The sequence below is a fragment of the Octopus sinensis genome, linkage group LG3, assembly GCF_006345805.1.
Source record: "Octopus sinensis linkage group LG3, ASM634580v1, whole genome shotgun sequence".
Classification (NCBI taxonomy): domain Eukaryota; kingdom Metazoa; phylum Mollusca; class Cephalopoda; order Octopoda; family Octopodidae; genus Octopus; species Octopus sinensis.
The window spans coordinates 10,897,905-10,911,451 of NC_042999.1; the positions used below are offsets into that span (position 1 = coordinate 10,897,905).

Sequence of the window (13,547 nt, forward strand, 5' to 3'; positions counted from 1 at the left end):
ATTTTGTCATATTAAACTGGCGTCTGGAACATGACAAAATTTTAATAGAAATTTTTTATTCAGTTCATTTAAAACCAGAAGTTTGTGTCATAGAACCAGGGACAGTCTTGGATTAAGGAAAGAAAGAGAAAGGTTGATGGGAATTACTTGCAAATCAATTAGTCTGTTTTCTGTAGTTTTTAGCTCAAACATATTAAAGTCATATATTTCATATTTATTTAACTATGAGTTTTATAACTGTTATAACTGAGTCAAATTCCAGTTATGCCAATAGTATATAGAGAATTGTAAATACTATGTTTTGTGAAAGATAGAAATATTACAGTAAAATACAGAGATAAGGAAACAAAATATTTCAACACCAGATTGTTGAAGTGCAGAGGAATCAGATAGGTTTCTAATGATATATGTTGAGGGATTTTGGTAAGATATCTTAGATAAAATTTCTTTTACAAAGCTCATCCAAATTCTCTCTCTCTCTCTCTCTCTCTCTCTCTTTCTGTATGCGTAGGTAGGTCAGTTTGCTTCCTAACCACATGGTTTCAGGTTCAGTCCAACTGCATGGCACACTGGGCAGATCTTATAACTCTGGGCTCACCCAAGCCATGTGAGTGGATTTGATAAATGGAAACTGAGAGCCTGTTGTATGATTGTATGTGTATGTGTGTGTGTGTGTGTGTGTGTGTGTGTGTGTATGTGTGTGTGTGTGTGTGTGTGTTTGCAAGAATGATTTGTTTCCTTGTGTTTCACTTTCTTGTTTGTAAACCAAAGTATTGTAAACCAAAGTATTGTTTGTATCCCATAAGCTTGCCCAAGCTATTTATTATTTGAGAGACTAGGAGATTATTTCCAACTTCCAAATAGGGGAAAGTTAGTGACAGGGAGGGTATTTAGCTGTAAAAATCTTTGCCCAAACATACTCTTGCCCAACTCCTGCAAGCATAGGAAAGTAGGTGTTAAAATGAAGATGATGATCATTCGTTTTCGTATTCATGTTGTTTACTGTTGGTGACATCCTGTACCCGGCCAGACTCTCCTGGCACGTAAAAAGCACCCACTACACTTGCGGAGTGGTTGGCATTAGGAAGGGCATCCAGCTGTAGAAACACTGCCAGATCAGACTGGCGCCTGGTGCAGCCCCTGGCTTCCCAGACCCTGGTCGAACCGTCCAACCCATGCTAGCATGGAAAACGGACGTTAAACGATGATGATGATGATATATATATATAGATATCTGAACGTGGCCGATGCCAGCGCCGCCTTGACTGGCTTCCGTGTCGGTGGCACGTAAAAAGCACCAACCGATCATGGCCATTGCCAGCCTCGCCTGGCACCTGTGCTGGTGGCACGTAAAAAGCACCCACTACACTCACAGAGTGGTTGGCGTTAGGAAGGGCATCCAGCTGTAGAAACACTGCCAGATCAAGATTGGAGCCTGGTGCAACCTTCTGGCTTCCCAGACCCCGGTCGAACCGTTCAACCCATGCTAGCATGGAAAGCGGATTCTAAACGATGATGATGATGATATATATATTTATTTATAGAAGTGGGGGCGATAACTTTTAGCTAGTATGTTTCAAGACTTTTTACAGAATTAGAATTTCAGAGATGCCTATGACCTAGCAGTTGTTGGTATGAAGCATAATGTAATTATAGTCTTGTTGTCTGAAGCAAGAGGGACGTGAAATGCTCAGCACAGCAAAATAGTTCGAAAGATCGAATTAATTTACAGAGAAGTGGTGAATGTATAGATTAATTTCAGCAGCACTGTGCTTATGAAAAGAAAAGAATGAGAGTTTCATACTCAGAAAATGCTCAAGAATTGTGGAAAGAGTCAGGTTGTTCTCAAAGCAAAGACAAAATATCAAATAAGCAATGAAATAGTGAATACTAAAACTGCCATAAAACACTTGAGTGCAAAAACAGATCTGCCCCAATGATTCCGAATGGCCATGGGTGGAATTAGTCACTCAAATATTTTCTCAGGAAATAGATTCATCTCAAAGACCACCAACTGCTCCAAGGGGAAGGATAATATGCTTGAGAGATTACTAAAACTAATCATGAAAGATAATACACATAGTAGAGAACATTAAAATGACTGTTAGACTCATTAGGATAGAAATATGAACTTTCTAATTTTTTTTTATAGTATCTCTCTAATGTGATATCATTGTTGATGTAGGTATTTAGTGAAAGTAAAATGAAAAAGTCGTTTTTTTTTTATGGAGGGAGGGTGCTAAACTTTGACAATATTTTATGCTTTGCTTCTACTGGTGGATAATTAAAAAGTAAGATTTGGTTCAGTGACTAAGATATTTGCTAAACCCTACTATGAAAGTGCTAAGGAATTTTTAATTTTGGAAGGCAAGCATAAAAGAGTTCATCCCAGTTCTTTTTCCTTCTGAAAACAATGGAAGTTGCTTTATACAGAATAGTTTGATTTTACCATAAGAAATTCAAAAAAGTTTTGAAGCAAAGAAGTAAACTTGAGTTAAAACATACGTTCAGTAACTTCTATTCACAGCCCAACAATGAGTGATTGATTAAAAATGTTGGGAAAAGCTGAAGAGAAAGGTCATCATTTTATGTCCACTCTCCATGCTGGCATACATTGGATGGATGATGACAAGCAGAGACAGCATGTACTTGAGGAGGCTGCTTAGATGGATCAGAAGACCTCATCTTGAGTTTCATTTTCGATTTGGTTTCTAAGGTTGGATGCCCTTTCTAACACCAACCACTTTACAAAGTTTATGGGGAAAGTGCACTAGCTGTCATGTGCTTGACAAGACTAAAGAAACAACATTATTATAGTGTTACTTCAAAAATAAGATAAACCTGATCTAAGAAATATGGATAAGACAGGTTCCTTTGCAAGTGACTAGTTTTAATCTCATTACACAACACACACCATCATTGCTTTTTAATGTCCACTTTTCCATGTTCACATAGGTCAGATGAAATTTGTTGAGGTAGATTTTCTACAGCATGATGCTCTTCCTGTCACCAACCCTCACCTGTTTTCAAGTAAAGTAATATTTCCCCCTGGCTGGACATGTTTTTACAGAAGATTGGAAATGAAGAACATTGCCTATATGATAAGGATACTTATTTACAACCACCAGATGATGTCAAAGTTAGAAAACACTAAAACACACACATATTTATATGTGTGTGTGTGTGTGTGTGTGTGTGTGTGTGTGTGTGTAACAGGCTTCTTTTAGTTTCTATTACTAAATCCACTCACAATGCTTTGGTTGGCCTTGGGAAAAGGGCTATAGTAGAAGACACTTACCCAAGATGCCATGGAGTGGCAATGAACTCAAAACCATGCCTGCATCTATATTTTATCTTGATAGATTCATTTAAAAAAAGGCATAATCTAAAATCTAATTAGATACTGTATGAATTTTCCAATAGCATATCATTTTGCTGTTTTGTCAACAGTAACACCTGTATTGGGTTAAGACCTTCTAAAGGTGTCACTGCAGACATTTCACTTAACATTTTTGTAGTGTTTATTCTTTAGTTGTGCTCATGAGTTGCTATGTTCCATTATATTCTCAGATATGTCTTATATTTATGATTCATGAGGTGCATGTGGAACAGAGAAAAACCAAACAATGGTGTGTCTATTCATTCTTAACACATCCTGGAAAAAATCCAAACCTGAATACCTGATTAATGTTGGTTTTTTGTCCTCAGAGAACATCTCTTCCCTTTAAAAAATATGTGTCCATAACACACGCAATTCACCAGTGTAAAAGGACAGAGACACTGCAGTGTTTCATCCTTATTGTATGTCTCCTCAGTCAAAGCTACCCAGCCAGCAGACGACTAAGAAAAACAGACACTCTTGTTTATATAATTCAGCAAATAAATTATTTACTGATGCATGCTGATGCCTGCCAAACAGATAATAATAATTCATGGGGTGCACACAGAACAGGAGGGAGAATCCAAGCAATGATGTGTCTATTTGTTCATAATACACTCTGGCAAATTCAAACATGACTGTCTGATTGCTGTTGGTTTTCATCATCAGGACACACCTCCTCCTCCCTTGTGGGAGGAGTTCTCCAATTTCTATAAACGGAATCTAAAAGGAGAAGGTGTTTGCTGATGACAAAAACAGCTATCAGATACTCGTGACCAAATCTGCCAGAAAACAATGACAATGAATAGTTACCTTATTGGAAACCTTATGGTATTTTAGATCTCTACGTGCTAAACTTCTGTTTTGTTTTTAGGACGTCTGAATATGTTGCATAAAGAAGTATCAAAAGGACAGAGGCGTATTATAAAAAGTAAAATATAAAACAATTGCAGTGTGGAAGGTTTTTTATAAGCCATTTAAGAAACACACAAAAACCGTTAGATTCACTTCAACATTTAAATTTAATTTGTCAGTATATTTTCGTCGCTTTGAGACCGCGACCTGTTCACTGACAAAACTTTGTGCTGCATCTCCGTGTCAGTGAACAGGTCGCGGTCTCAAAGCAACGAAAATATTTTGGCAAATTAAATTTAAATGTGGAAGTGAATCTAACGGTTTTTGTGTGTTTCTTAAATGGCTTATAAACACCTTCCACGCTGCAATTGTTTTCGTTCCAGCACACGATCTCAGATCAAGTCACTCGCTATGCAAGTACATCTCCATAAAAGATAAGACATAAAAGAAAAAGGTACCGAATGAATTAATAGACTCAGTATCGATCTTGGTCATTGATGCAGTCAAATAAACAACCGTCGTGATTGCAGTAAAAAGATACGTTAATGAAATAACAGCTTAACTGGCCAAAAATAATATGCTTCTCATATAAAATTGTTTTTGACTTACATTTGGAGTCAATAGTTATTATTAACACATCTGACAAAATGTGGATAATTCCAATAAACTGTTTTCATTTCTTTTCTAAATGTTCTAACCATTTTCCAAACTAATTTGTTATTACTTCATTTTTGTATATGGTTTGCAAGATTCTTAATGTGAAATTATGTATTGAAATAAATGTTGTTCTATTTTGGTAGGGTCATTATGCCAATAAGAAACACATACACTGGTCCTGTTTCACTTCTTTATTATTTGTCAACTAGTTAACCATTCAACCAATTAACTAATTAATTAGTTCTAGGTTACAAACTTTTGGCTTGACAGTGATCTAAATTAAAGCCTATCAAAATTTCCTGTTAATTCCAAATACAAGCTTAATAATGACAAAGTTATTTTATTATATCCTTAATTATATTATTCAAATTAATAGAAACAAAAAGTATTTCAAGAGAAATATGGTAATGAAAGGTTAAAGCAGATAAATAACTCTTATGTTCTTTAATGCCTTCTATTTTAATAAACTTTATACAAATTAAAGCCCTCAAATATAACTTTTACTTAAAAGTCAGCATTTGCTAGACACCTCACAGCTATTCCTTTCTACACTAACACACAAACTTGATCATAACCTAATTACTAGGGACATAAAATATTTCTCCCATGTCTTTTCATATTTCATTAATCAGGTTTTAATTAGATATCACAGTCACTTTAATTATTGTTTTTATCGAACTATACACTCTATCGCTCTTTGAAATCTTTATGACACGTAATAGTGCTTTTCTCCTTCGTGCATCTTAGCTCAGTTTCATTTTCACAGCAATTGCTTTTATATTAATTATTCCATTCCATCATTAATGGGATTGGTTATAAAATTTTGGATGCTTTTACGGCTATACATTTCCTCATGTTAACCACTAAGGTACTCCTTTCTTTAAAAGCTGACTATGACAGAGAGAGAGAGAGAGAGAGAGAGAGAGAGAGAGAGAGAGAGAGTGAGAGAGAAATCTCAATGGATTGGGTTTAGCAGGGTTTGAACTTTTAACTTTAGTGTTTTAATTTGTTTCCATTTAAGAAAAATTCCATTAAATCAACAAGGATGGGAACAATTATCACACAGTAAAAATATCTGTGTAACGAACAACTTTGATATTCAGATTACAATACCCAAATTTGTAATAAACAATTAGCTCAAATCTTTATCTCAGATGAGTGATCAAAGTGCATGTGACATAATAGCTTACTTGCACCAGTCCATCTAATTACTAGTTCTAATTAACATATCTCTACTGACAATAAGATATTTTAAAACTCTAAAAGGACATAGAAGTTTACATAAAGCCTCTCTGGATTTTCCTGCTCCAGGACTGGTGCCATGGTGAGTGGGAAATTGGACGTTTCAGACAGAACCCTTCTTCCAAGAAAAGCTGATCAGTGGGAAATAGAAAGAGCAGAATTTTACAGCCTCTTTGTTTGAGCCAGTTGCTGCCAGCTTCTCAAACATAGATGCTTTTGTCCAAAAACATGGAATTTATTCCCCATGGAAACTGCACTGTACTTCCTGATGATGATGTGTGTGTGTATATACGCACACACATCTATATATATATATATATATACATGCATACATACATATACACACATTCACATGTATACATACACACATATACACAAATACACATATATACAGACACATATAAATGCATACATATACATAGCCATACACACACACACACACACACACACACACACACACACACACACACACACACACACAATGGTGTATCACCCTCATCCAACAAGTAAGATTCAATTGTTCAATCATCTGAATTTCCTGCCTCTGAATTAACATGTGGCTGAGTATTCCAAAAGCATAACGTGCCCTTAATGCAAAGTTACTCATACAAAATCATTGAGCTACAGAATGTAGCAAAGTTGTTGCTTTTGAATTACAGTTACAACCCAACCAAAAGGTTTCTATATAGTTTCCATCAAATCAGTTTCACAAGTTATGAGTTAACTCAAAGATGGAAAAAAAAAATAACAATTTGTGCAAGATATCACAGAGAACAAATGCACCCAGGACCTTGTAAAGCGAGTTTCTTAACCATTCAGGCATACTGTGCATACATCATATATGCAGAGATATACAGAGGCAGGCAGCAGTTTGATATCTTGGTTAATGTTACTCATCTAATGTCATATTCAAAGTGGAGGGCAGAATCCATTAAACTGACTCAGTATAATAAAGATACTTATTTTATGAAACTTAGACGTATAAGACACAAAGTGGTCTTCAATGGTGTCTGAAATATAGGGCTGGTGCTCTACCGATTCTGGCATACACGGCCCTTTGATACGTACTGCCTACTTGCTTAGAATTGTCCATGATGCAGATATTCTCATTCAGCTGTGAAGCAACTAACAACTGTACATTTTAAAAGTACAGCATCAATGGGAAACACGAGTATGCAGGTGGAAGAGAGAAGTGTTCTCCATAGCAACTGCAGTGAATTTGCCGTTTAGCAGTTGAAATATGTCACAAACATATTTCAACTAACCTAAACGTTGCTTGTATATATATATATACATATATAAAAGTAAGGTTGTGTGTCTGTCTCCTACGATTTAGATTTCTAACTACTCCCACAATTTGCGGTGCAGTTTAACCAAAACCGGGTATCTTATAGTCGTGATTCATATAGAGCCCTTCTGGGTATTAGTGCGCGTCTACGATGAGTCTACGATTTAAAAAAAAAATTTACCATAATTTTTTTTTCCATTTTAATGCATTTTTTCGCTATTATATAAGGGAAGTAACTCTCTAAAAATGTCTACGATGAGTCAACGATTTAAAAAAAAAATTACCATCATTTTTTTCCCATTTTTAATGCATTTTTTTGCTATCTTTTGGCTATAACTCTCTAAAAATGCTTTATAGTTATTTCCCTTAGAAACCCGAGCAACGCTGGGCGATACTACTAGTATATATATTTATATCAATGATGTGATGTATCTAGTGCTGTACACATACACACAATTACAAATACTCGTACATAAGCAGATGTACACATAGTTGTGCATGTTGTTTGTTTATAAAACTGAGATAATATTGAACCAGAAACTGTTTTCATCTTAATTTATAAATTCCAGTCTCCCTACAATATACATCCTGAGACAATTTCAATGCAGAAAAAAAAAACAAACATTTGTTTACTTTTATTCTTATTATTTTTAATTTTAGGGGCAATTCAAACGAACCATGCAACTGAGATGGTGTATGAAAACAGAATATCTTAAACATCATATTTACACACACACACTGAGAGAGAGTGTGTGTGTGTGTACATGCATATACACATGCAATGAATGTAAGGTTGACATACACGAAACGGCAAACAACAGCAGTCTGCTCAACAACAGCGATGCACTACTGCATGCAGGCTAATAATACTAATTACTGCCAAGACACACAAAGACACATTCCATCGCTTAATCCGATAAGTTTGCACTGTTTGGCAACAACAAATACACAACACAATTAAAAAAAGTATGCAAACATAAAAACATCAAGACAAACTGACAACAGCATCACATCCACTCCATAGTAATAACTATTACACACTAGTGATACGGTAACATGATTAGCTATGTTTAGTGTGACTAAACATGACAGAAAACAACGAAACCAGTGCACTACAGATGCAGGAAATAATTACTAGATGGGAGCAGTTTCAAATGTCAAACAGTTTTTGTTTGGAGTTCCGAATAATAGAAATGTTTTTAACACTTTCTTTTTTTCCTTTCTTTTCAAAAATGCTGTTGCAGAATAAGCTTTGCCAACAAAGTTAACAAGCAGAAAGAAAAAAAAAGAAAATGAAACTGTTTTCAGTGCTAAAAATCCAATACCTAGACTTTTATTTTATTTATTTTTTTTTTAGAGGGTAACTCCTCCAATTACATTAAACTCTAAATTAGAGATTATATTTTCACCAGAAGTCTCCCTCATCATTCCCTCGACAAATTACTGATATCTCTAACTTCCAGTTAACAGTTGGCATCCACCCAAAAGATTTATGGATTAATCTTAAATTATCTGATCTCCTACACCCACACACAAGTGTTCACAAAATATATTTAAATATATCTGTTATCTAGCACTACCATCATTTAATGTCCATTTTCTGTGCTGGCATGGGTTGGACATTTTGACAAGAGTTGGCAAGTCAGAAGACTGTACCAAACTCTACTGTCTGATTTGGAATGGTTTGTATAGCTGGACGAGGCCCTTCCTAATGCCAACCACTTTACAGAGTGTGCCAAGTGCTTTTTATGTGGCACAAGCAGCAGTGAGATTACCAAGTAAATTTCAAGACAATGTCTTAGTGCCAGGTGGTGAAAAGTTAGCAGATGAATAGAGGGAGAGAAATAGGTGTCTTGCAGTAGAGGAGATAGATTTTAAACACACACAGATATATATGACACAAGTCCAACAATAGTGGGTAACCTTGTTTGAGAAGTGGACTTATCACCATACTTTCAGCATTCTATGCACAAACACAGACACACACACACACACACATCTACTTCCCCAAATGAACACAAAATCCCATCCCCATCATCACACTCTCATCAATCCACCCCAACCAATCTACCCTGGTGGCCACTTCACATGTGTTTCATCACCCAGTTGGGTTCCTTCGCAAAGTGACACTGAACCCAAAACCAAGTGACTGTAAACATGTTAGATATACAGCCATGACAGTACATTATGTGTGTATTTATATACGCACATACACATTGCCTTGTATACACATACAAACACACATATGCACACATTCATAAACACACACATTTATACATACACATATACACACACATATATGCATGCATATATACATACAAATAAAAGCACAAATACACACATGCACATATAAAATACACACAGATGCACGCATAGAAATTCCATAGACTCTATCCACCCACACTTCTTGTTATCTCATCTCTGCTACTCACTGTGCTATGACACTTTATCACCATTATGTTTATCTCTTTCCTGTTCCACTCCATCCATTCCCACCCTCTTTTCACTCATGTGAATAACCATGTAGCTCCTCTTCAACAAGACACCTGCTCTGTTCTGGCCACTTCTTTCTTACTTTAACCCCTCATCCCATAACATGAAGCCATATATCTCTGAACTGCTTCTCCACGTAGTCAAAGAGGATCTTAGACTACGTGGTGACCTCTCTAATCTCTGGTGCCATGAAAACAGCACCCAGTAACTGCTGTAAAATAGTTGGTGTTTGAAAGGGTATCCAGCCATAGAAATCATACCAAAGCTGACACTGGAGTATGATATAGTCTTTGGACCTGTTGATTCCAGTCAAACTCATGCCAGTATAGAACATAGATATTAAATGATGATGATGATGGTGATGATATATTTTAATGGATTGGTACTGTAGATGAATTTTCTCCAGTTTCAGTTGAAAAAATATTTAACATCTAACTTCAAAATATAAAATTCTCAAACAACTGGTACACTTCTAGTTCTAACTACTACTTCCCTTCCATGAGGTGCACAGATATAGTGATTATTGCATAGCTATTGAAATATAGTAATGTTTTATGATTAGAGAAGAAAAAAAGACATATGAAGGTAGGAATATTTTCAATTTCAATTGATCTTCTGCACCACAACAGTTAGACAATATCCAAGAAGACCAAGAAGAAGCACATGTAACAACATTCAGAAATTGTAAACTGTCTTGTCTGCAAAACACACACACATACACACATAGCAAAGACATTGAAGTTAAACAATGCGTTAAAACAATCTCAAACATGAAACCGAGACACTATATTTTTTAATTAGTATTTGGAAAAGAAAATGAGTAAGTTCTCTGTTTTAAAATTCACTTTGATCAAAGTATACAAGGTCTAAAACTAAAGATAAATACACATAAAAGAACAAAGCAAAAAATACAAAAACAAAACAGAAAAAAAAAGAGCAAAAAAAAAACAAAATATCAAACAAGCAGACAATTTTGCTCGAATTCTGTTGTTTATATTCTGAATATAAAAGAACTCTGGCGAAGAATGTAGTAATTAACAGTGTGGTTGGAACTAATCATACAACAAACACAAAATAAACGATAGGATTTGGAAAGGTAGCAGTGGGAGGTGGCAGGGTGTTTGGGTGGAGTGGGGTGTAAACAGTGGAACAGTTGACAAATAAACAAAGTAGTGAGAAAACCTGGATGATGTTGAAGAGTCAGATAACTGTGAAGATTCAGCTGATGATGAAGTAAAGCTAAAAAGAAAAATGTAAATGAAATGTTATCATAAATAACTGAACGGTCGATGATAATAATAATAATAATATAATAATAATAATAATAATAATAATAATAATAATGATAATAGTTTCTACTATAGGCACAAGGCCAGCAATTTCGAGAGGTGGGGGCAAGTCAATTACAGCAACCCCAGTACATGACTGGTACTTTCTCTTATTGACCCCAAAGGGATGAAAGGCAAGGATGGCTTCAGCAGAATTTGAACTCAGATCATAAAGAACTGGAAGAAATGCCATAAAGCATTTTGTTTGGAACACTAACAATTCTGCCAGTTTGCTGACAACAACAACAATAATAATAATAATGATAATGATAATAATAATAATAATAATAATAATAATAATAATAATAATAATAATAATAATAAGAAGCAACAAAAGTAAAACCAAATTATTGTATACAACTTGAATAAAGAAAAAATGAAAAAATTCAGAATTTATTCAATTCTTACATGAAATAAAGATCATAATTGTGATGTGGTTTTCTTATTTCCAATATTTTTACATATTTTCAAATGTAAAATGATAAATTTATCTTTTAACATGCTCCTTAAGAAAAAATGAGCAAGTTTAAGATTTAAAAGACAAAAAAAACCTTAAAGGCATTTTATGATCTTTTTACTATTTCTATTTCAACAGATTCATACATATATATATATACTTATATATATATATGTTGTTTTGTGAGTTATTTTTATTTTATTTTGAGGCAAGCAACCATCATAGAAAGAGAAATAAAAAGAAAGCATATGAATACATAAAATGAATTGTTGAGTTTTATGCAAATAAGGTTATTTTTAGCCAATGAAGAAGCATTCACATGCACGAAATCTTAAAAATCTGACAGGGTGAAGATGAGAAACTAAGACATCCATATCTTTCTTGACATGTAAAACAATACCAACAGATAGGCGCAGGAGTGGCTGTGTGGTAAGTAGCTTGCTAACCAACCACATGGTTCCGGGTTCAGTCCTACTGCGTGGCATCTTGGGCAAGTGTCTTCTGCTATAGCCGGGGCTGACCAATGCCTTGTGAAAGGATTTGGTAGACAGAAACTGAAAGAAGCCTGTCGTATATATGCATATATATGTATATGTATGTGTGTGTTTGTGTGTCTGTGTTTGTCCCCCTAGCATTGCTTGACAACCGATGCTGGTGTGTTTACGTCCCCATCACTTAGCGGTTTGGCAAAAGAGACCGATAGAATAAGTACTGGGCTTACAAAGAATAAGTCCTGGCGTCAATTTGCTCGACTAAAGGCGGTGCTCCAGCATGGCCGCAGTCAAATGACTGAAACAAGTAAAAGAGAAAAGAGATCCACATATCCAGGCCATAGTCTTAGATGACAACAAACTGAGCACTAAGACAGCAGCCTGAATGGAATTCTTCAAAAGTGACCGAATCCTTTAAATGATACGAGACATTTTCATTCCCCCACATTCCATTTATTTGAATGTATGAAAGATACATTCCACTCTGCTGTTGAATCTATCCATAAATTCTTCTGTGTTAGACCAATGATTCTCAACCAGGGTCCTTAGGACATTTTAGGGTCCATATAAGATTTTGTTGCTAGAATTTACCAGCAATAAATTGGTTATACTTTTACAATATACAAAATATTTCTTATGCAATTCCTTAAAATATTTAATTATAAAAATGTGATTTTTTTCAAAACATTGACTGGTTATGAGGGTCCATCCAAATAAGACAAGATTTAGAGGAGTCCATGGGTGGGGGGAAAAAAAAAAGGTTGAAAAACACTGTGTTAGACAATTTACAACAGGAAATGCAGTTGAAAAGTAGGTTCTAGAACAAAGCCAAAATACCTTTGAATAATATCTTAAATTTCAGATTGTCTTAGACGGGCAGCAACTATGATATGTAATGGGAAAGTGCTACGGTTGTGTTTGCCCTTTGTGTTGTATGGAATGATGATGATGACAGGAGATTTTAAAATTGATGACAGAAATATTATGTAGATTCAGCAAGATGTCTATACTGAACAGGTTATAAAAGGCCACCAAACGAAAAATATGGTGAACAGGTGGAAAAGTAATGGCAGGAAGTCAAGTTGATTGTCAGAATAGAAGGCAATGGAGAGAAAAGTGTTGTTAGGAAAAAAGGGGTCAAAAAAAAGATATGTTAGAAATTAGAATGGACTCAGAATGGTTATAAAAATCAAACACTATTTTTTATTGGTTTCAGCCAGGGGCTATGGCCATGCCAAGGCACCACAATTAGTGCAACAGCCAGTTTATTTCAAACTCACTTCCCAACCCTCTCTCTGGATTTGGTTCCAATGCAGCAATGAATTGGACAAATCTACCCTTCTTTATTTCATGTCAT

At 35.1% G+C, this 13,547-nt stretch overlaps 1 protein-coding gene across 8 annotated transcripts in view; it reads right to left on the reverse strand.

Annotated features, from left to right (window-relative positions):
* LOC115209795 (rho GTPase-activating protein 39) overlaps positions 1–13,547 on the reverse strand; it is a 511,104-nt gene that overhangs the window by 332,635 nt on the left and 164,922 nt on the right. For 6 of the 8 annotated variants that reach the window (XM_029778339.2, XM_029778338.2, XM_029778334.2 and 3 more), the window contains exon 3: positions 11,097–11,153. The exons of the other annotated variants lie outside the window; for them this stretch is intronic. In XM_029778339.2, coding sequence (XP_029634199.1) covers positions 11,097–11,153 — 57 coding nt within the window. The remainder of the gene's footprint in view (positions 1–11,096; positions 11,154–13,547) is intronic. 8 annotated transcript variants of the gene reach the window in all.